Source organism: Poecilia mexicana, unplaced genomic scaffold (genome assembly GCF_051168715.1).
Source record: "Poecilia mexicana isolate PSO_F unplaced genomic scaffold, ASM5116871v1 scaffold_22, whole genome shotgun sequence".
NCBI classification, from domain to species: Eukaryota; Metazoa; Chordata; class Actinopteri; order Cyprinodontiformes; family Poeciliidae; genus Poecilia; species Poecilia mexicana.
The window spans coordinates 2,960,695-2,984,285 of NW_028263391.1; the positions used below are offsets into that span (position 1 = coordinate 2,960,695).

Here is a 23,591-nt window from a genome sequence, read left to right on the forward strand (position 1 = left end):
GCAGCCTCAGTTCATCTCTCAAAAGTAAAAATGTAAGTCAGTGAACATGTCAGGGCCTCACACTGTGTCACTGCACAGGGATAAGACAGTCCAATGATTTGTCATGTTGTCAACATGATTGTGTTCTCTGGAAGGATGTTTTGATGTGAACTACAGCTTAAGTTTTGATGAAAAGTGTGATAAATTGTAATTGTGGGAGATTAAGTAGTAGAAGTATTCACATTTACACTTCTACTGTATGCATTTTGTTGACAAACCAGGTCACTGTGAAGGACAAGACAGAGCACAAAAAAAGAAACAAAAGTAGAAATGGGAACATAGAACAATCTCCTTAAGAAAAACAATGCAAGCAGTTCTGAAGGTATTACAGTGCAGTCTTCCTACACTTCTCATGATGCTCCATAATAAATGTCATCATCATAAAAAAATATCTTGTCTTGCAATACAGCATGGAGAGAGAAAAACAGTCATCTGGAGGCAGGTCATGTATGAGCTTCTACAGGATCCTGTTGGGAAAAACCAAATCCAGCAGCTGGACGTGCTGCTCTACTTGGTTATGGTGAAGAATGAGACTATTTCAAATCTTAAGTAATATCAGGTTTTTCTTTAGGTACCAAAATAAAAGTTTTGTGTTATTAAGCCTGAATACTGAGCTGCATGACATCATGGAAACACAAGCTGCCAAGGTTGCCTCACTCTGCCTCTAGGAACGATTTACTGGACCATGATTGAAAAAAAAAAACTTAACTCCATAGTTACAACTTAACCTTACTGTTTAAAATCACTACTTTAAAGGTGAGTCTTCCCTGTTGCAGTCCGTTACTATTTGTTGTTCTCAGCTTCTGACTCCGTGGCATAACTTACCAATCCAGATCTGACATACATGTAGACTGTCGTACTTATGAAAACCTCAATCCTCAAACATGCCACCAAACTGTCAGCAGTGGTTTTGTCTCTCAGAGAGCTAAGCCGGTCACTTCACTGAAAACTATGAGGGGAAAAAATAAAAGCAGCTCAAGGGACTCAGTTTAGTTTTAGATTAACTTTTTTTTTTTTTTTTGCCAGATTAACATTTACGTTCCTCCTCTGGCGTCTCTATGCAGATTAAGGTAGTTTTGTTCAGGGGTGAAAGTAGGGGGGTAGGGTAGGGTACTGTGTACCCCTAAAATATTTAGCAGTACCTGCAAGAGAGAGGAGCGGTGTTCTATCAGATAGCCATATGCTGTCAGGATAGCATACATGCAGTGAGTCCGACCATCAGTGGAGTTGTCAGTTCAGCATACGCAACAAGTTATGATGAAAAAAAGTCATTAAACTGTTTATAATATGATAACTAGATAGATACATGCGTTGTCATGGTTTCAAAGTGTATTTAAAGCAGGTCTGGCTGCAGCTGCAGTCAACTACAACACACGCCCGAGTAAAACTCATTAACCTACTTAACCGCTAAGTCAGGATGCCATATAACTGTTAATAACAGTGTATGATGATCTCCTCCTGGCTCTGATTGGTTGATTCCTGGTCAGAAACAACCAATCAGAAACATTTCTTCAGATAGCTCAGGGAGGAGCTGGAGGATTTTGATCTTTTATGATTTATCTGCTGTGTAGAGACAGTTTTAATAAATATGTAAAAAAAAACACACACTCACAAAAACATATTTTTTGTAAAATTTACATGCGTCTTTTGTTACTGTAATTAGCTTGTATATTTTTAATGGATACTCTGTCCAGCCTCAAAAGTTGAGTCATTTCCTATTTATACAGTGAAGGAGACACAATATTTGTCTTTTCTTAATGGCTCCTAATCTCAATGTTGCAGACTGAGTAGATAAGCAGATGAGCTGATGTAAGAGTAGATTCTATGTTGATGAAAAGCAAAATGTTAACAGCAGGAGAAGAAGGATTAGTTGCTGGCAGGTCAGGGTGTCTCAGCTGTGAAAACAGAGTGCCACGTCTGATGTAGCTTTTATGGAGACAAAAAAACTGAAAGTTAACTGTTGAAGTTAAAGCAAATCAACACGCACGTGTGATTCTGATCCCATTTGTCAAAAATGTTGTTATTCTCTGTAACTTTTTGTTGTGAAGGCAGATGAGAGACAAACGGCCAGAAACACAGACCAGAAAGGAAAGCAGATTCAGAGAAAGGAAACAGTTCTCTGAACTAAACTATGGTTCCACCCTATGTTTTAAGGGGCAGCATTATGTGGTTTCCAGGCACATAGTGCCAATATACAGCACAATCAAGTCACTGTGATAACTTCAGTTACTTCAGTTATTGTAAAAATACTATATCAAATATGACTAAAAAGAAATTTGACTTTATGATTTAACACTTTGATTTGGGTCTCTGTCTCTTTAAAAAACCCCTGCTCTTTCTGAAGCTTCACCTTCATTAAGTCATCTCAACATGGCTCCTCTATCAACCCTTTAACGACATTTTTACCAGCGTTGCTCTGATAAGTAGCTCCTATAATGAGCTCATCTGATGTGCGGTTCCACCAGGTGTTGCTAATTGCTGCTGGCTAGTCTGAAGGAGCTGAGTGGAGGAGCTGCTCTGTGAGGTGGAAGCTGGGAAGCCTGGAAACTGCAGCTCTGAGGAGGAGCTTCACCTTGAAGGCGGAGCTACGTCCACCTAGGAGTTTGCACAGCTGAATGGTTGCCATGGAGATTAAAGTGTTTCTTAAATCAAGGGAACACTTCAGGTATGTTTTGGATGATTGACTAACATTCTAGCATGATGTAAAGCTCAATAAAGTCGATGTTGCATAATACTGCCCCTTTAAAATATCAATATCAAATCAATATCAAATATCAAATATATTTTGATTATATATTTTCATGACATATGCAGTCAATCCTCACAAACAGGGAAAATTTATTCCTCCAGATGAATTCAGATAGAAAAAAAAAGACTGTAGGACTTTTGACACATAAATACAACTAAGTAGATTGATGAGTTACAATCAAATTACACTTTTGTGATTACTGATTTGAGTAGTTATCATTCTGATCACAGAAAAAAAAAAAGCTACCAAGCATCGGTGATTGATGAAAATGAGGAAGAGTTCAGTCATTTTTGCGAGAATGAGAACAGCGAGCAGACAAGTTCTGTCTGATCTGTTCTAACTGCAGAATCACCGTCATCTCACACAAATATAATTTCTTCCTGGAACCTGGGATCCAACTCGATCTTAAACCATAATGGAGGAGCTTCTAGCAGGGAGAAAACACAACTAGCCTCACAGACATCTGGCTTCAGCTGGAGGAGATAAATCATATTCCAGGTCTCACACACACACACACACACACCCACACGCACACACACACACACACGCACACACACACACACACACACACACGCACACGCACGCACGCACGCACACACACACACACACACACACACACACACGCACGCACGCACGCACACACCTACACACACACACACGCAGACGCGCATACTCACACACACACAGCAATTTTCTATCATTCCTCTAACACACTCACCACACGGCCGCCGTCCAGGCAGGAATCTGTGCTGTTTCTCACCACCTTCCCCCATCACGTAACTCCAGTGTGAAATGAGAAACAGGATTTCAGATGTAGGTTCATTACTTGGTGAGCAAAGATTCTGTAAATTATTTTTGAACCACTGAGTATTTAAAGTCTGAATCTGTTTCCTTTAACTTTAAAACTTCTTGGCCTTAAACTGTTTCCCTTCTTCCTGCATTACAACCAAAAACTTCAATGTATTTGAATATCGTTGTTGGTAAAAATAACCCCAACAGTGTCAGTTTTATTAATACAGCATGTTAAAAAACAGCTGATCAAAGTGCTGCGCAAGATCAATAAGCATTGGAAATGAAAAGGTAAGATTAAATAAAATAGAATAAGACACAGTTAAAGAAATAAAGGAAACAAAATGAAAAATAAAAACAGCTTAACAAACAAACAACACAACATAGAACCAAATAATGAAGTCAAGCTGCAGTGTGAGCATGAGGCTTCAGTTGGACCGAAGCCACACTGACATCTGACTGGATCAGCTCAGTGCTGCTGATGGGACACGTGGCTCAAACTGCTTAGTTTGAAAAGTGTGTGTTGAAACATTTCAAACAATCAGTTTAATTTATATAGATATAGATTTTCAGTTTTAAAGGACGAATGTCACAGCAAGAGAAACTCGTCTTTAGTCGCCTTAATTAATCCTCACAAGACTGAATAAGAATCAATTCTCCAGCTGCAGCTGATCCACAATGCTGCTGCTGGAGGTCTGACTAAAACCAGGAAGATAGAGAACATCACTCAGCTCTACATCACCCAGCTCTACATCACCCAGCTCTACATCACCCAGCGTAGCAAGTCTGTAAAAAAAGGTGTATATTTCACCTCAAATCCATCCTCACAATATATGTATATTTGTTTTTCTTAGTTTCTGAATTTTATTTTGGTGGTGACGGTTTTATTTTCTTGCTTCCTGTTTGGCGTCATATCCTGTGTGTTCGCCCCGAGCTGCGCTGGGCAGAGGTAAGTGTATAAAGTTGTCTTCTGTTTAAGTGTTAAAATATTCGAAATGTTCTTAAAAGTATGTTCACTAAGCTCACAACTTGTTATATTTTGTTGTTAAATTGTTTTATGTGTAGCGCAGCACACTATTGGGCATTTAATTCCCACATTAAAGACAATTATCGAGTTTACCATGCAAACGTTTTTATCTTGGTTCTTTTGGTTGGTTAAGGTCTGTGTTGGGAGGCCGGAGCCCGGGAACTGCTGTGCTAAATGCATTTTTATTGAACAGAATAAACCTGCCTTCCTGCTACAAAACACCCTGAGTCCTCGACTGCTGGTTTCTTTCTTTACCTACACACACACAACGCAGAGTACATACAATAGATGAGTCGAATGGAACCGGCTACACCAGCTCTACATCACCCAGCTCTACATCACCCAGCTCTACATCACCCAGCTCTACATCACCCAGCTTTACATCACCCAGCTCTACATCACCCAGCTCTACATCACCCAGCTTTACATCACCCAGCTCTACATCACCCAGCTCTACATCACCCAGCTCTACATCACCCAGCTCTACATCACCCAGCTTTACATCACCCAGCTCTACATCACCCAGCTCTACATCACCCAGCTTTACATCACCCAGCTCTACATCACCCAGCTCTACAGTCCTTCACTGAGAGAATAGACTTTAAAAAACTGATGTCCGTTTATAAATCACTGAACTGCCTCGCAACAAAATACATTAAATATCTGCTGTTGTCGTATCAACCTTCCAGAACCTCTCAGGTCTTCTGGTTCTGGTTCCGCTCTGCATCCAGAGCAGGAATCAAACATGGATTCAGTTCTTATGGTCCACCAATCTGGAACAAACTTCCAGAAAACTGCAAAACAGCCTAAACACTGAGTGCCTTTAAAAACTCACCTGTTTAAATTTGTCTTTGATTAATAATAAAACTGAACATAGATTTGGTTGAAAAAGTGAAAAAGACTTTCATGCATATTCTCAATTTAACTGTTGTTTACGCTTCACAACAGAATCACAACTAGATCGTTGGCTCAGAAAAAACAGACGTGTTTTTGTTTTATCAAGAAATGACGTTTATCAGCAGCCATCCTGCTGCGTGTGAACAGCAGTAGGACGGCTGCTGTTCACACGCAGCAGCCATCCTGCATGGCAGCTTTGGATGGCCCACGCAGCCTCCTACACCATTTCCGGCAAACAGAACCAGCGTTTCCATGTCATATTTCCATGCTGGTTCTGTTTACATGTAATCATATATCTTATCTGTGGAACTGCTCTGAGGAGACCCACGGTTCTCTTCCTGTTATGTTTACTGATGTGACTGGATTGTTTTTGTTCATGATATAGCACAAGGAAGAAATCTGCTCTGCCAGCATGCCTAGGCTTGCTGGCAGGGGGGCGTCGCCTTGAAATTCATCATTCATTTAATCTTCTACCTCCATTTAGCTCAAAAGTCAACAGAAGCTTTTAAAAGCCTGACATCATCATCTTTAATAACTTTTGCAAAGTGTAGCAATCTTTTTATATGTATAAACTTCTGACTTTGAAGAAAAAAGTTTGTAGAAAAAAAACAAGTAAAGTAAAATATCTCACCAATTATTGTGACAGTAAATCAAAATTATTTTTGATCATCATAAATGACCTAAAATAGGAAATGTTTAGTCTTATTTAATATTAGTAAGAAAAACAAAGTTACCTTTTTATACATTATACATATACATATCTGATTTCTGCTGTACGTCTGGTGTTTATGCTTCACAAAAACAATTTATTCCTGTTGATGAAGCAGTCACATTTAAGAACTTTTTCCTGGATAGTTTCTATGTGAGGGTCAGAAAATAAAACTTCAATATGACTTTTTTTTTTTTTTCCAAAAGTTGACTTCTGGTTGAACTTACACAAAAATTTTGACTTAAAAAAATCTTCCCAAATAAAGACTATAGCAGAAAGATAGCAAATATTAGAATAAGTGATTCTATTAGAGATCCAGAAGTTGATTTCTGTTGCTCTTGTTCCCATTTTCATTTCAAATCTCTCAGCCATGATAGTCAAACGAACAAGCTGCAGCTTTTATGGACCAGATGTCTGGAAAAGAATGAGGTGGGGCGGGTGTGGGTGTGTCTGTTTGTTTTCGTATCGTTTTTGGGACTAAAATGTTGCCCGAGTCTCTAACAGCATTTTGGTCCAGAGTCTTTTTTGAAATTCATAATAAATATAATGACATTTTACAGAAAAACAAGTCAATCCAAAATCACACATAGGTTCAAAGTCATGTGCCTACACTCCATTAACAAGGTTTTTTGCAAGAGTTTCTTACAGTCACAACTCTTGCAAAAAGTTGTGGTCTTCAACTTTTTGAAGTTGCGCTTGTCCTCGAATTTTTGCTACCTGTAATAGTTGAAGAAAAAATATGTTATTAACAGAAATTATTCCAAAATGTCTCAACATAAGATTGCATGAAGCCAAGGGAGGGGATGTGGAGGTAACAGAGGCCTTTTCCTGAAAGAGACAAAAAAGAAAGTAAGACCTTCAACTGATGTGTTACTTACTTATAAAATGGCTAATCTAAGAGTAAAAAAAAAAGTAATCTAAAGTGGAAAAATCACAGTTCAAGTTTAGAAATGAAGATTTAATGTAACCTTTTGACTGATCCAAATAATGAGCAAAGATACTGATAACTGAAATAGAAAACTGAAATAGAAAACTTGAAAAATTATACCTCAATCACAAGTCTGGCACTTCACCTTCACAGGGCAGAGAAACCTCTACTGCAAGAAAATAAGAAGGTTCTCCAAAATAAAAGAGAAATGAAACCAGTTTTTCATTCCCTAGATAAATCGTTCCATGTTTCCTCAAATTTAGCTTTTCTTTCTGGTTTCTTTCTAAGCTGTAAATGTTAAATCTCATGTTCTTTGATTTCTCTGGTGCAGTTAACAATGATTCACTATGTCAGACGACGCAGGAAGATGTTTAAACAACAGCCTGATTGATGTAAAATGTATGTAAATTAATCAACACGCTATTTTTTTTCTGCATTTTTACCTGAGATAACACGACCTTCGGGAATCTTTTTTACAATAAAAGGAGGAAGCAACCGTTCTCTTTTTGTAACTCATTACATTTTTAAGAAAAATTGGTTTTCCTCATGATGTCCCAACATCTGACTGACTGAATTTGTACAGAAGTGAAAGGAGGTTTACTTTCTGAACACCGCGCCGCAGCAGCTTGGTATTCTTAGAGGACATGACATTTAAAGCAGTTCTGCTATACTGCAGAAAATGTCCTTATTGCTACATAAATGATTCGGTTTTTACTTCTGTGGTAAAACGATGACAACGTGCTGCTTGGGTGTTTCGGATGTGCAGAGGAACAAATTCTGATGTTTTTTCTCCAGGCGGTTAGCGACCCGCTAAACTTCCTCTGAGTTCCTTTAAATCAGGACTAACAGCCACCTGTTCACAGCTGCCTTTCATTTACAATAATTGGAACACTGATCAGTATGTAACAGTTCTTCATGATTTAAAAAATGCTTGTTTCCTAATTGGTCATGTATTGTGTTTTTATGTACAAATAAACTTGGTTTGACTTGCGATAATTAAGTTACAAGATAACTTAGCCAGAGTTTCTGTAGTCCTGTAGTAACTTCCTCTTAGTATTATGTTAGGTCTCTGACCTCTGACCTCTGCTCCCTCCACCCAGCTGACAGATAGCCGCATCGTTAGCATCACAAAGTTTGTTTCTATTATAGCTGACTGAAAAAACAGAGATCATATTACTCATGTAATATCCTGAAGGGAGTTTTTACTGTTGCATTTGTTAACGTGGGAATCATTTGTGTGTGTGTGTGTGTGTGTGTGTGTGTGTGTGTGTGTGTGTGTGTGTGTGTGTGTGTGTGTGCGTGCGTGTGTGTGTGTGTGTGTCATTTGTTTTCTCTTTCATTCCCAATGACTTCTTTGGTTTTGGTTGGTATTTACAGTAAAAAGCATCAGCATCAGTTTTATGACCTTTTGAACTTCAGTTCCTCCTGCTGGTTTAAAACACATTTAAACCAGAAATTAGATAAATAATGTGGGTTTAGAAAATCATTCCTATTCTCCTTGGTCTTTTTGTACAGGATTAAGAATATCACACAACCTTCACAGTTATTTTCATTATTTCTTAATGTGTAGGAACTTATTTTTGAGGCAACTGTAGCTCAAAGGGTCTTACAATGAAAACGTGTCTTTGATTCCAGCTTCTTCCTGACATGATGCTTAGTGTGTCTGTGAATATTTAGTTACATTCAATAAATTAGACAATTAATTTAAATAAATATTTGTTTTCAGTACCTCAGTTGACTGAACGAAACACGTAGATGAATTTCACACAGACTTCTGTTTTCAAGCGTTCTGTTTTTATTTGTTCATGATTTTTCTACTTACAATTCATGAAAACACAACATTTCATACTACAATATTACATCAGACCAATAACAAAAAATGTATCTCAAGTACAGTAATGTGGGCTTAAAGAAAACTGTTTAATACACTGCTTCAAATGTATTTTTAATCTGAGCCTCATCAAAGTCTAGATTCTAACTTATAGAACATGATTGTATGTGTCAGTGCGATCTGGTGAATATGGCTCTAGAGTAAAGTGCTTATCGTTGTCATGACGATGAGAAAACATCCTCTCTACATTTGGTCCGTTTATCAACATACAGTAGAAAGGTCATGTTACGCATTAGAAACAGATAAATAACCCAAAATGAATCTTTCCCAGGATCTTATGTTTGACACTGAAACATAAAAAACCCATTTTGAATTCAAATAACATAAACAGGACAAGAGGACAAACTCCATCAAAGTTTTAAAGCTCCAATTGTTAAAATGTTCAACGTTTTATTTTCACATGGTTTTACACTTTATTTCGCTTTCTAAACTGATGCTTCCTGTGACGCCTCTGCACTAAACGGCCAGTTCAGCATCATGTTCGATGAACCAGTGCACACATTCTGACACACTGAGAAAGTAGGCGAGGGGATGGCACCAAACCGGAAGAATCTGAGTTAGCTAGCTTGAAAACCCCCTCAGAATGCATAAAAATGCTTTACTTAAAAGAAGAAGATCTTTGCCTCTGAACACATTCCTTCAGTGGGTTTTCCAGTTCTTGGTATTATTTTTAATGACAAAATGTGATGAGAGAAAACATTCACTCAGAAAACCATCTGTAGATTTACCTGAACTATTGTTATTACACTCAACACATCTACAGTGGCTCACAAAGTAATAAACACCCCAGTTACAATTCTGCAAATGCAATCATCTTAGATCACAGTAAGTCTGTTTCAAACGCTTTCCACCTTTAATGTGAGACACATTATGTGCTTATCAACTGAAAAACAAATATAAAAAGTTTGCATTGACATAAGTTAACACAAACTGTTTTTCTAGAAATACTTTCTGACATTATTTCAGCATGAAGTTATTATATTCACACCTGACGTTACTTAAAGTTCAGCAATTCTGGCAGAATTTGTTGATGTGATGATGTCATCGTTTTCACAGAGGTGGAAAAGATCAAAACAGTCCCATTGGATGAAGGTATTAGTCAGGAGAAGGTAAATTCCCCCCCCACAGCATCATATAATTATATGTATATGGTAAATGATCATCAGTTACTGGACAACAATCCAACAATCTGGATGAAACCTCCTGGATATCTATATGAAATAACTTTTCATTCATATCAAAGAGGCAATATTCTGTGTTTTCCAAGGCACATAGTGATCAAGTATGTCAGCTTCAGCTGTTATAAAAAGGCTGTACATGTTTGTCAAATATGACAACACCCTGAAATTGGGCCTCTGTCTCTTTAATAACTCCTGCTCTTTCTGAAACTCAGAAAGTCATCACAACATGGCTCCTCTATTAACTCTTTAACAACATTTTTGATTGCTCTGAAAATTAGCTCCTATAATGACCTCAGCAGATGAGCAGTGTTTGCTAATTGATGCTGGTTAGTCTGAAGGAGCTGAGTCGGGGAGTTGCTCTGTGAGACGAAAGCTGCAGCTCTGAGGAGGAGCTTCGTCTTGAAGGCGGAGCTAGGTCCACCGAGTTGTTTTCCACAACTGAATGGTTGTCATGGAGATTAGATTATTTCTCAAACAAGCATGAAAAAATCAAGGCAACACTCCAGGTTTGTTTTTGATGAGAAAATAATCTCATAACATGCTGCAAATATCAAAAAATTGATTTTACATTATATTGCCCCTTTAAATTTTACTCAAACGCTTTTAGAAAGACATGAAATACCAGCTTTTACTTTCTTCGACTTTACATATATTTGATAATTTGCTTGTTTTTTTTTTTTTTGTTTGTTCTTATATTTAATCTTTTCGCTCATTTTTATTTTAGCTGAATTGACTTATTCCATATTTTTGTGTTTTTTTTGCTTCGTAAATTGATTCTACTCTTCATGAACTTAACCAACATGTGACTCTAACCCACAGTGTTGCTTTCCAGAGCAGGAAACATATCATTTTTAAAAATCAAATATTATGGTACAGACACATCTATAGTCTAGCTTTAGCTAAAAACAACATTAATCTTGTGTGCTTTAGTTCATTTCTAGGCAGTGTTGCTTTGCTGAATGCTCATTATTAAATGTCTGAACTCCGTAATGCAGAGGGAGGAACAAAGTCCAACAAAAGAACAACAAACAAAGTTTTGTTGTGTAAGTACCGGACCAGACTGATGCAGAATAACACAACCTGAGAAAAAGTGCAACGTGGCGTTTCCTAGAACCGGTCTCCATGCAGAGCTTGAACAGGACGTTTCGTCTGCATTTCCTTCTCAGCTGTGCGTTTGCAGGAAGCTGAGACAAGAGAAAAGCGGGTTGGACAGGCAGTCGGTGTTGGCTGTGACCTGCATGTCCCCAAATAAAACTTGGCCTCTGTCAGTGCTGGTGCTGCCCACTTCCTTTCTGAGCGCGGTGAGTTTCTGCAGAATGAGGTGGTGCTCGCGGCCCCTCTGGAGGCCCCTGAAGTAAAGAACTGCAACCAGATGTTTCTTGCTGCAGGTGGATGACAAAAACACACAAGTACATTAAACCACACATAAACACACAGTATATGGTAAAAGTAAGTGCACTCCTCACATTGTGTTAATATTATCTCCATTTGATACAATGTAAAATAGCTTTTACAACGGTTTAAATTTTACTCTCATGTCTGAACAACCAGCAACATATCTGAGTGAAAATGTCCAAATTGTGGCAAAAGTGTCTATTTTGTTTAGCCTTTTGTTGCTAGCATTTTAGACATTAAAGGGGCAGCAGTGTGTTTTCCATCTACATAATATCATCTTATAGAACAATCAAGTGACTGTTTTACCTTCAGTTTTTATAAAAATGCTGTACATATGAAATATGACTTAAAAGAAAGCCTTGAAATTGGGTTTCTCTTTAAGAAACTCTGCCTTCATGAAGTCATCGTAAGATGGCCCCTTTACTAACCCTTTAACAACATTTTTATCAGCGATGCACTGAGAGTGGCTCCTATAACGAGCTCAGCAGATGAGCAGTGTTTGCTAATTGTTGCTGGCTAGTCTGAAGGAGTTGAGTTGGTCCACCCAGACACTTTACACAGCTGAATGGTTGCCATGGAGATTAAAGGATTTCTCAAATCATACATGACAGAATAAAAGCAACACTCCAGTTATGTTTTTGATGAGGGAATAACATTATAAAATGACGTAAAGCTCAAAAAATTTTTATTTTTAGTAGCAGTAGTTATTAGGTAATTCCCATATTACAAGTTACTTTATTCCTTATAAATGAAGGAACAGAGTAGTGGTTACTTTCAGCCAGCTGACTGTCAGTGTCCAACAACTTGTCATGGAGGGGCCGTTATGTGTTGCTCTGTGTTTCATTCACCAGATGGAAGTTTTCCATCATAACATAACGATCTTTCTGAATTATCCCGGTAAAATAACTGTGCTTTTTAAGCATATAAATCTTAACTTAAAACCCACCTGTTTAGAGTTACTTATGGCAATTGATGCCTTCAATGTATTTGCGAGTGACTGGGGGTCATTGCGCGTATATAAAACCCTGTAAATTCTAGACTCTAACAGGTAACCAATTAATGCACAAAATCCGCGTAGGACAGCGAAAGTCCTAGCCCAAAATTTTCGCGAACCAGGCGGACGGAGCCTGGTGCTGCAAGGCTGGAGGCCTTGTCCTGTTAGGCTGCGGGGCCTGGCTAATACCCGTGTTAAGAAATGGAAGGTCTGCGTAGATCATATAACTTGAATGGACAGGAAGTCCAACAGAATGATTTTATCTTTTCTTTTTATCTTTTTATTACTTTCTTTTTATTTTTCTTTCTCACTGTTTAAACTTATGTAAAGCACTTTGAAATGCCTTGCTGCTGAAATGTGCTATACAAATAAAATTTGATTTGATTTGATATTTTTCTGAGGTTTGGCTGCATACAGTCTATGTGTTTGTCTTATCTCTAATTTGTGCTGCCACGGCCACAAAGAGGAAGCTCCGTCTGTAATGTCTTTGGTGAATTTTTATTTTTTTTCTCTTATTTTGACAGCAAAACCACAGATTTCAAACACGGACATGGCGAAGTGATGCAATAACCTTTAAGAGTGTTTCACTTTGAGTAGGCTGTCCAGTTTATCATAAACTAACCTGGGTGGACAGAAAACCCCTCCATCAGCTGACTCAAAGCGGCTGCACGCAAACATTCCATCACTCCACATCGTTCTTATGCTTTTGTTTTGGTTTATTTTATGATTAATTGCAGCGTATCTCGTATCACTTCTGTTTTTCTTCCTGTGGAAAGGAAGAAAATGGTATTTCTAGAAGACCTTCACTCTGTCCACTTACAGCTCTTAAAGCACGTCTTCCTGTCTGGAGGTTTTGTGTCAGGATCAAATAACATAATCCAGTATTTTAAAGGTAGTACAAATATTTAAATCTAAAATCAGGTTTACTGACACACTGAACAGGTTCCACACTGTTATTATTTACTGAACAAATTCAAGCAAAAATGCTTCCAAGGGGATTTAAAAGGGAAAGTAGCAGCTATGTAATCATGTGACGACTGCTGTGAGAGCAGCATCTCCGGCTGGGTTCTCTCATTGGGGCATTCCAGTGTTAGCTAGATGAGAGAAAGGGAAAACACCAGGGATGAACTTTAACACGATGCTAACCGTCTATCCAAGAAGAGTTCCAAGACTCTGAAGGTCGACATTCAACAAAGTTTAGATGATGAATTTGTCTTGGAAAATCTCTCTTTCCAAGACAGACTTTCCCTGAAAAACCACCTGGATGTCAATGTGGGAAAAAGAAATGGAAAAAACAAAAATAAAAGAACAAGGACCGACTCTTAAGTGGTATTGCATCCTCTGAAAACAATCTGTAATTTATATTTTTTTTAAAAATGAGCAAGTAGCAACTATCTACACCAGTGAATCACATCAGCACAACGACTTCTCTACTCCATCATTTCTTCATCTTCATGCCTTTTTGAAAACAATGACAAACCAATAAAACATTGTGATGACAGCATCACGTCGTCATACCTGAAGTCTGGGTAATGTTCCACTAGGGGCTGCAGGTGGTTCTTGATGTCTGTCTTGTTTTGTCTGATGATGGTGCTCAGGTCGAGTCCTACATGGTGGAGCCACTCATGGCTAGATTTCTACATGAGAAACAAACACAAGAACAGGTTCTGCTCAGGTTGTTATGTGGCTGTTTTTACTGCTAGGCAGGTCCAAACGTAGGGTAGGACCATACGGCTGAAAATTATATCATAATATAAGCGTTTCGTATCAGTAAGCGTCGACAATTATTGATTAGATTTTGTTTTAGACATCTGGAATACTGCCAAACTGGCGGCATGACCTTTCCTGTTTCACTCTACATTGTTGTTTTCTTATTTTTAAGCAGTTATGAGGCTCAGTGGTGAAAACTGAAACTGCTGCTGCACAAGGTACTCAACAGGTTGTTGCCAGGTAACCAAAGAACGAGTGAGTTAATTGATGCCTCCAATTGTGTTTAGCTAGTCGTGAGAGGTTGAGCAGCTAAAGCCTTCCCTCTGCCTACATTTCCCAGAATGCTAGAACTGCACGTTCCCAAAAGCCTGAACCAAAGTGGTCCGCGCCATTTTCATAGGCAAGTACAGCACAAAGCATAGATGAACCATGGCTTCGAGACCATGACCATGTCAGTAAGTATACTGACACTCTTGACCAGCATGCAACAGAAATATAGATCAACAAAATCGCTTTGTAAAAGACGTACAAACTCTTTGTGTGAAATACAAGGTTCTGGTGACTGGCAGAGTGAGTACATGTAGTAACATACAAGTAGGTATGTCCGCCTTAGCTTGCAGATAAAAGCTACGTTAGCTAAGCTAATTTTGCTAGTTCGGCAGTAAATATCACTGATATTTATCTTAATATTACACAGTGGTGGGTAGAGTACTCAGAAATTGTAATCAAGTGATAGATGTGATGTACTCATAGTGTTTATAAGTTAGGAACAGGGGGGAAGCTAGTTCTAAGCTTGTGACTTGTATATTGTTTTCATAGCAACTCCATAGCAACTGCCAGCAAGACGGTCGTCAGCTACAAAGTTTGCAGAAGTGTGACATCACATGAGAACTATGTATATTCTATATATTGAATATGGAATATTCTACCAGGTGTATCTATTGGTATTGATCCAGCCCTGTCGAAACTTTCTACCAGTATCGTTCTGTACATATCAAACCTCCTTCTCATGGCTTGGTTCCAACAAGAACCAGCAGTTTTTTGACACTAAGGCATAATGTGGAGCTAAAACATGTTTTGTTGTCTATGAAGTTCAAATACTGTCTGACTTAAAAGGCCTGCAGCAAAGTACACAGTCCAGATTAGCTCGTGCTACTGTTTAACTATCAAGATTATTTAAGATTTCTGTTTTACCATGTCGTCAAACAGATCGATGAGCTTGTTCCACTGTTCGTTGATCTTGGCTCCAGCCTTCTCGTGGTTCCGGTTCTTGCACGAGTAGTTATTCTTCATCAGCTGCCCGACGTATTCCTTCACAACATAGTAATGCAGTCGGCTGGCAAACTCCTGTCCAACAGAGAGAGTGATGGATTATCATAACAGGATGCAACCAGAAAAGAAAACGCAGGATGGTAAGTGTGTTTGTATTGCATGATCCCAAAGCATTAGATTATGTGACCTTAGACCTGAGCTTCCACCAATTCATTGGTCTGCTGGCCGCCACACCAGACCCAAACAACAATTCACTGGAATTTCTAAGATGGCTAATAAAAAAGTTAAGAGTTTCCTTTTCCGTCTTTCAGGGAAATTACAAGACTTAATTTATCCTGAGGGATTACGATCACATATATTATGCAAGCTTTCCAAGACAGAAATTCCCAGATAGAGCTAAAAGCTGATATTTCAAACCAGATCCACATTGAAACATGTCCAAGACAGACTGGACATGGTTGAAAGGCCACTTTTTCACAAGAAAAATAAAAATAAAAAGGAAGATTGCAGTTTGCAAATGCACTCAGGGACAAAGACCCTCGTAGGGACATCAGAACATCCATCATTAGATTTAAGATATGGGACTCAACAAAGCTACAAGAAAGATGAAGCTAAAGCGTGGGCGCCAGTTGTGTCCCGTTGTATCTCAAAGTCTTCCAAAAGAAAAATGACCAATGAGCTCTAAGGACAATCAAAGTCAGAGTGTTGGAGTGTAAACTCCACCTCACAGAAACATTTCTAGGCAAAACTAAAAAGGTTTTGTGATTACAAAATGGACAACGGACGCATCTCTGTTCACTGCAAAAATTTTGGTCTACTTTGTAGTGCAAACATCTTTCTACATTTGAAATAAGACAAAGCTAACTTACAAGTGACTTTGAGGAGCTTGTTTTAAGTAAGTAATTACTTGATATTGATAAAAAAAAACGAGTGCTAGTCCCACTGGCAGATTATTTCACGTTTTTCCAATGTTATAAGTGAAATAATCTGCCAGTGGAACTAATACATTTTCATCAATATCGAGGAATTATTGACTTAAACCAGTTCTGCCTGGAGGAATGGGCCAAAACTCCAGCAAACTATGGTGAGAAGCTCCAAAGGCTTGAAATGTGTGTAAACTACTGGATCCAAAGTAGTAAAAATATTCTCTCTCTTTTTAGCCTGGCTCTTTGCAATTTAATGTCAGACAGTGAGAGAAATGGTCATGTCAGTATTTGTAAAAGTCAGACTTTAGTTCTATTTTAAACCCATAAAGTCAATTAAGCTACAGTAAACAAAAATGCTGAATAGTATTATTTAGTTATTATTTTTCTGACCAGTGGTATCAGAGCAGAATTACAACTTATTTTGGTCCAGCTTTCAGTGGTCTGTTCACAGGATTGAATCAGATCCATAAAATCTGATATTTTTTGCGGCCTAGTCAAATCCTCGTCACCTTTACGTGCGGAGGCCTCATGGAGTCGCAATGATGGGAAAGCTGCTGTATCCGGCCATCGAGTTGTTTGAAGTCATCATCGTTGGTGAGCCACTTCCTCGTCATCATCCTCCTGAGGAAGGGCTGGAAAGAAATCACAAAAAAAGAAGAAAATATCTTTATTGGATTCTGTATTAAATTTATTTATTTTTTAATGTTTCCAGAACAAAAGGCTGATACAGCAAGACAAGACAGGAGAATTTGCTTAATATTCAAAAGGATTTGCCTTCAGTAAAGATTATTGTAATATGGCCATCTTTTTTTTTTTTTTACATCTGCATCAACAATGCAGATGTAAAAAAAAACAAAGCATGTTTTACATATTTCCCTTCTGGACACATTTTCTTATTACTCAACTTGTGGGTTTCTCCTAAGTGCCTCATTTCTATACATCTAAGCAGCGACTCTGACAAGGTGGTAAAGATCTTGTTTTCAGTTCCTCATGTTAAAAAAACCACAACAGCAGCAGCTGTGTTTTAAGAGGAAGTGAAAGGATGAAAACAGGAAGTCGCAGTTTGCCTCATAAAGCTTCTATAGTATTTGAAAACACCAGATTGCATTACCTTGACATCCTCTTTAAATTGTTCCTCCAAAACTTCCATCAGCCTGACGATGAGACCTTTGACCTCCCGTTTGAAGCCTTCCACCTCGTGTGGACAGCTGTCCTGGTACGCTGCCATGTGTTCCCTGTCGACAGACGACAATAAGAAATGAAAGAAAACGTCAGTTTTGAAGCCGCACTCCTACTCCGTGAAAGCTTTCACGTTTTTGTCATGTTACCAGAATTTGAAACAAAAAGCTGTGTAGAACAGAACAGGGTTCTCAAACACATTAGGATTCAATATTTGGTAGATTACATTTTATTCTAATTACAGCTGCAGGGTTCCAGAGGTATGTCTCTGTCTGCTGTTCTCTCCACTTTCTAACAACAGATGCAACAGTGGGCCGTTAAAGCTTAGGATATTGTTTTGGATCCTAAACTTGGTTAAAGTGTCTCCAAAGCGAATTGAGTCATCATAGTTTGGACTTATTTGTACGTTTGGTGCCTAAAGTCTGAACTGAACTTGGAAAGAAACCTTTTCAGTTTTCTGCTTCATCTTCTTGGAACCATTTGCAGAAATACACGAAAATAAATTTTGTCTCTAAATGCTTTTACGGTTCTTCTTACTGATTTTTAGAAGGAATCATCTGTCTCACTGTCTTAGCTGAAGTTTATTTTCATTTGATTGATTAGTGACGGTGTCTATTTTTCCTGTAATCTCTGTGTGCCGCTGCCAGTCTTCGCCAGGAAATTTTTGCAAGAGAATTTCCTGGTAAAGTAAGGTTAAGAAAAGGTCAGCTGTGTTCCTCGGTCTTCATCATGTTCTCCTGTTTTACTCATAAACATCTCAGGCTCACACTGAGATTCAGTTACGCTCCTGAGGACGATAATTACAAACTTCGTAAGGCAAATTTATGTTACAGCTGTAGGACGTAACTTTAATAAAAACATTTTTTCTTTACATACTTGTTTTTGACCATGTTGTGTGGTATGAGACAGATCGTCTATGGAAAAAAAAGGAAAAGAACGAGGCCCTCTGCCTTCTCCCAGCCCTAACTGGAGAAGGCCAGGAGACCAGTCTTAGCACCATTGATCACAATCTTGTGCGGCTATGCGCAGCTTTAAAGCATTTCTTTGATGAACGAACATGTTTACCCATTCGTGTGTGAGTTGTAATGATGGGATTATAACCCATTGTGATGGACCGAGTTAAAAACAGGAGGAGTCACAGGATATTAATTAGAAAAATAGGGTTTTTTATTTTAACCCAAAAATTTGTAAATGACAAAAAGATAAACTGAGCTCATAAAAGATGTCAAAGAAACAAAACTGAACTCAGGCAAAAATGTAAACAAACTGGCTGCACAAACAAACATAACTGACCTAACAAAGAAATGACACATAGGGGTTTATATACTGGCTGATCAGACCAATTAAGACACAATAGGGGTAACTAAACAGAATACAATTACAAATAACACAAAACAACTAACAGTACAGCTAAGTTTGGCTAAACTAAAACCCAAAAAAATGAAAATCAAAAATATTAAAGTTTAAATACTAATATTTACTTAAATACAAAACTTATCTAAATAAAGAAACTACAAATTTCCCCTGCCAGCAGGAACTAGTGGTGTAATCCAATCAGCATTTAAGCCTGCTGAGCCCTGGCCCCCGTCTTTTGTCTGGCCACTCCAAGGCAGGTAAGTACCGGGAAAACAAACAAAGTTAGTGACAAACAAATTAAACTTTTAAGTTGATATAAATACATGTTAACTAAATGTGCGCGCCAACATAAAGAACAAATGTATCCAAATCAACTAATAAATGTTTTACTGAAACTAAAGTGTTGTATTTGAATGAAAAAAATAAATTATGAAAACTAAATTGTGCATAAGAGTTACTGACTTCTGCCTTCAGAGTGTGGCCATGGATTTGGCCATCACACCCATCATTATGGGATTACTCATTATTTCTTCAGCAGCATCATGAGAACCAGGGATTTAAAAACGCTGAACAACCTGAAAAAGACAACTGGTTCTGTTCTGGGGACGATGTTATGGTGCACCAAAGGATCCTTCATAAAATCCAAAAATATTACAGACAACCCTGAGTGTCCTTTTCCCAAGACCGTCATACAACAATGCAGCATCTTCAGTCAAAGACTTTTTCAAGACCGCTGTGATACAAACTGGTGCAGGAGATCAAAGCCTTCATCAGCTACAACAACTCTTTGAAGCAATATTGTACGAGTTACAACTTGTCATTTCTCTTTGGGATTAATAAAGTACATTTGAACTGAATTGAAGGCAAGGTCATTTTAGTTATATAGCCCATTTTCAGCAACAAGGTAAATCAAAGTGCTTTACATGAATTAGTAAAAGCACTTTTTACAACAAAACAACAAACCAAAGGAAAGAGCAAAGAAGAAAAAAAAGAAACCAAAAAGCACAACCCCATGTTAAGAATAAGGAGTCAGTAATTTACACACTAGTAGGAGTTTCTCTGGATTCCTGTTCTGATAATGTTGATCTGAGGTAATGAGTAGTTTCTCTAGATAAGTTAAAAGAAGTTTTTCTTCTAATTCCTGAATGTATAAACTAGATCAGTGTTTCTCAACCCTGGTCCTCACCGCCCCTCTGTCCTGCTTGTTTTAGGCATTTCCCTTCTGCCACACACCTGAATTGTATCTCTGGGTGATTAACAGGCTTCTGGTGGTCAGGCAATCATTTGAATCAGCTGTTCTGGAATAAAGGCATGTCTAAAACATGCAGAGCAGAGGGGCGGTGAGGACCAGGGTTGAGAAACACTGAACTAGATGCTCCTGTTATAAGTATGAGTACTCCATAATTTATAAGCTAGAAGGAGGTTCTCTGGATAATCCTGAGCTGAATCATCTCTGTTTAATCAGACTGGCTGAAACAAATCAGGCAGACTTGTTTCTTTAAACATCAGAGCAGCGTACAGACGGCACACAGAAAGCAGACATAAAGCGTGCAGATAAGTAATCCCTACTGAGTGAAACAGTAAACCACAGAGGCTCAGGAGGAGGCCGCCTGGGGTAATCGTCATGGTTTGGGGCCAGGAGGGGTTGATTAGAAAGCCTGCACGCTCCAACTACTTCCTATTTTGTCTCACTTACAGCAGAGCCGTTTCACATTCACTGCTCCGTTTCCATGAAATCACGTGACCTCTCATGCTTTATAAGGCTCTGATTAGCCCTGCAGTCTCTCGTGAGTATTCCCTTCACCTCTTTGATGAAGCAATGTTTTCACAATTTCACTGTCACAAGAAAGCTTTTAAATGTTCGTTCTTCTCCCACTCCAGCCTGATTCTCACTCTGCTGCAGACAGGTTGACAGCTGAGAAACTCCCAGCAGATGGAAATCTCTGGGATGATGCATCCAAACTCTTTCATCAGAAGAGATTGGAACGCAGCAAACTCTTCTGATGGTAGAGCTGAGGTTTGTTCTCTGCATGTCAAAGTCAACACACAGAAACAATTCATAATATAGTTCATAGAATAAATGTAGGAATGAGATTCAGTTTTGATCAGGAACGTTTTTGCTAAAACCAATTGAGAAAATGTACTTCTGTTTTTTTAGACTACTTTCAAAATAAAAGCCCGATAAAAGACAAGAAGGGCCAATCATAAAAGGAAGGACTTGGATGGGACAATAAATTATAACATTTATAATAACACTTTTTTTGTGGAACTTGTAAGAAGAGCGCCACCGGATCAAGTAAAGTCTCGCCAGAGATCAGAACCGTCTCTGTCTCCACATGCAGAGTGTTTCATACAGAATCAGATAGACAGAGTGTTGGACTGGGTTACATAATGTGTAGATCTGGGTGATGCAAACCTGATAATGGTTTGAAAGTTCAAAAATGTAGATGTGAAACCCATATGATTTTTTTAAAGATTTTTTTTCTTTTTAACAAAGTAGAAATCCCCTTGGTTTCCCTCAGACTGAGACCAAACTAATCACCACATACAGATGCCAAAACATGAATGTACTGCAGATATCATGAGCTTCAGTATCAGTTATTATGATAAACTAAACAAACAAAAAAAAATCTATAACTATCCCTTTAAATTTGTGTCAGCACGCAGTTGCGAAACCTTTGGAAAGACTTTCCAACATTACCTCACAGGCTACAGCTGCATGATCTGCAGAGGAAAATCTGGATGTAAAAATAAAGGAGAGTCCTCAAACATCTGACAGCTGAATACGAGGATCTAATCTAACAGTCACATGAATAATTTCACTAAACTTTTCTCCTCAGCTGCAAAATCAATTTTGTGAATAAGAATAACATTTGTTTTTTGAGCAAAACAAATTTGATTTTTGATTCTTTTGGTTCAACTTATTACCAAATTTTCTGTGGAGGGATTTATTCACCTGACTGACTGTGAGGGTTTCTGAAATCAGGCTCAGAAACTAAGCCTGATGGTAGCAGATGTGTTATCAAGCGGCCCATATATAATCATATATGGATGATTTTGTATGATTTACAAAATCATCAACTTTAAATAAGGTCCAATTCAGCCATAGTATTTCCCTCAGTGTGTCATAAGCCTGACGGGCCTCCAGGCTTTACTTGTGTCCCCACCAGGCTAAGCATTGTTTGTTTGTTTATAGGTTTTGTTTTTCACCAGTACCACTGAGAGCAAAGACGAGTTAGAGTTTCTTTAAAATATATATTAAAGAAACCTTCCTTTCTTTGGTGAACATTATATGATGATTTTGTAAAAAACAAAACAAAAAACAAACAAAAAAAAACATAATTAATGCAACACAGAAGTCCTTGTGTTTAAATGGTGTATGTTGTTTTTCTGCCAGAAAAGAGAGCCTAACCAGAGGAGCTGAATCAAATACCAGAGTGAAAACATCACACATCTCCTGGATTTCTCATTCCACAAGAGGCAGCTTGTGAATCCTGCCTTCTATAACACTCATATTGTAGTTCCTGCATTCTCAGAGTTCTGAAAGTGCTATTTTATAATCTGAAGCTCAGTGTTAAATTAGCATCAGAATGTAGTCCTTTATCTAATGCTCCTATTAAAAAGTCATAAACAAAGCCTTTATTGACTGAAACTGACTGTAGAGCCATGCAGCTGCGAGCAGACAGAACTGCTTCCATGAATCCCTTGAATAAAGACGACGCTAAACTCTTTTGTGTGAAGTCACTTCGACATGTACAGACTACTTTTTACTTTCTGTTTTAAAGTTTGTCATCTGCAGTCGAGCCCCAGCAGCTGTTTTGTTTTTCTGTGGGCAGAAGTGGGGGCAGCATGTTTGTGGGTTTGGCATCTTGTTCTCCTGCAGTGCATTGTGGGTATCTATGTGAAATCACGTGACTTACTGTAAAGCCTGAAAGCTGTTGATGTAGGTTATGTGATAGTCGGTCCACAGCGGCTGTGTTTGGAGGGCGCCACATTGGCACTTGAACTGGGTTTCAAATCTGGAGAGGAGAGAAGACGTCTTAGTTAGAGGAGAAGAGAGGCGGAGCTGCCAGACTGAAGGGGGTTTTTCTTGAACTACTTCATTTTATGTGAAGTTAGAAACTCGGATTTCTAAGATTTTATGTCATAGAATAGAACAGGGTGTCCAAAATGTTGCCTGAGGGCCTTTTTTATGGCCCTTGGACTGACTTTCATTGATTCCCAAATGCAATTCAAGAATTTAACATGTTTAGTCCTCCAGCAAAGATGGTTAACAGAGACTGGTTATTTTTTACATTAGGAAAAAAATGATAAGAAATAAAAAAGTTTAGTACAACACAAAATATGAATACTCTTAATAAGTAGCCTTTTAGCATTTTCTTTAATTTTGTAGTCAATCTGACCACATTTATCCTCCACTCTAAAGCAGACTTGAATGCATCCAAATCTGTATTTACTGAATTTACACCAAACACAGCAGGTGCTTTCAGAGAAAGAGTGACCCAGATCTGGTACTTGTGCCGAGACGACTCACTTTTTGTGTGTGTGT

At 38.3% G+C, this 23,591-nt stretch overlaps 1 protein-coding gene and 1 long non-coding RNA gene across 5 annotated transcripts in view; one reads left to right on the forward strand and one right to left on the reverse strand.

Annotated features, from left to right (window-relative positions):
* Nucleotides 1-8,910: 8,910 nt before the first annotated feature.
* The window catches only part of exoc3l4 (exocyst complex component 3-like 4), a 33,251-nt gene continuing 18,570 nt past the window's right edge, over nucleotides 8,911-23,591 (reverse strand). For 2 of the 3 annotated variants that reach the window (XM_088002817.1, XM_088002818.1), the window contains 7 exons: nucleotides 22,963-23,061; nucleotides 17,619-17,742; nucleotides 17,017-17,139; nucleotides 15,504-15,656; nucleotides 14,118-14,236; nucleotides 13,222-13,365; nucleotides 8,911-11,592 (listed from right to left, as the gene is read on the reverse strand). In XM_088002817.1, coding sequence (XP_087858943.1) covers nucleotides 11,373-11,592; nucleotides 13,222-13,365; nucleotides 14,118-14,236; nucleotides 15,504-15,656; nucleotides 17,017-17,139; nucleotides 17,619-17,742; nucleotides 22,963-23,061 — 982 coding nt within the window. In that variant the 3' untranslated portion in view covers nucleotides 8,911-11,372. The remainder of the gene's footprint in view (nucleotides 11,593-13,221; nucleotides 13,366-14,117; nucleotides 14,237-15,503; nucleotides 15,657-17,016; nucleotides 17,140-17,618; nucleotides 17,743-22,962; nucleotides 23,062-23,591) is intronic. The other variant, XM_014992601.2, reaches the window with a different exon arrangement.
* On the forward strand, nucleotides 20,570-22,547 carry LOC106921129 (uncharacterized). Of its 2 annotated transcripts, none has more exons than XR_015762009.1 (3): nucleotides 20,570-20,657; nucleotides 20,741-21,059; nucleotides 22,440-22,547. It is a non-coding gene; the product is annotated as an uncharacterized LOC106921129 (long non-coding RNA). The 2 variants fall into 2 exon arrangements; XR_015762008.1 differs by lacking the exon at nucleotides 22,440-22,547 and having other exon boundaries at nucleotides 20,741-20,829; nucleotides 20,924-21,224.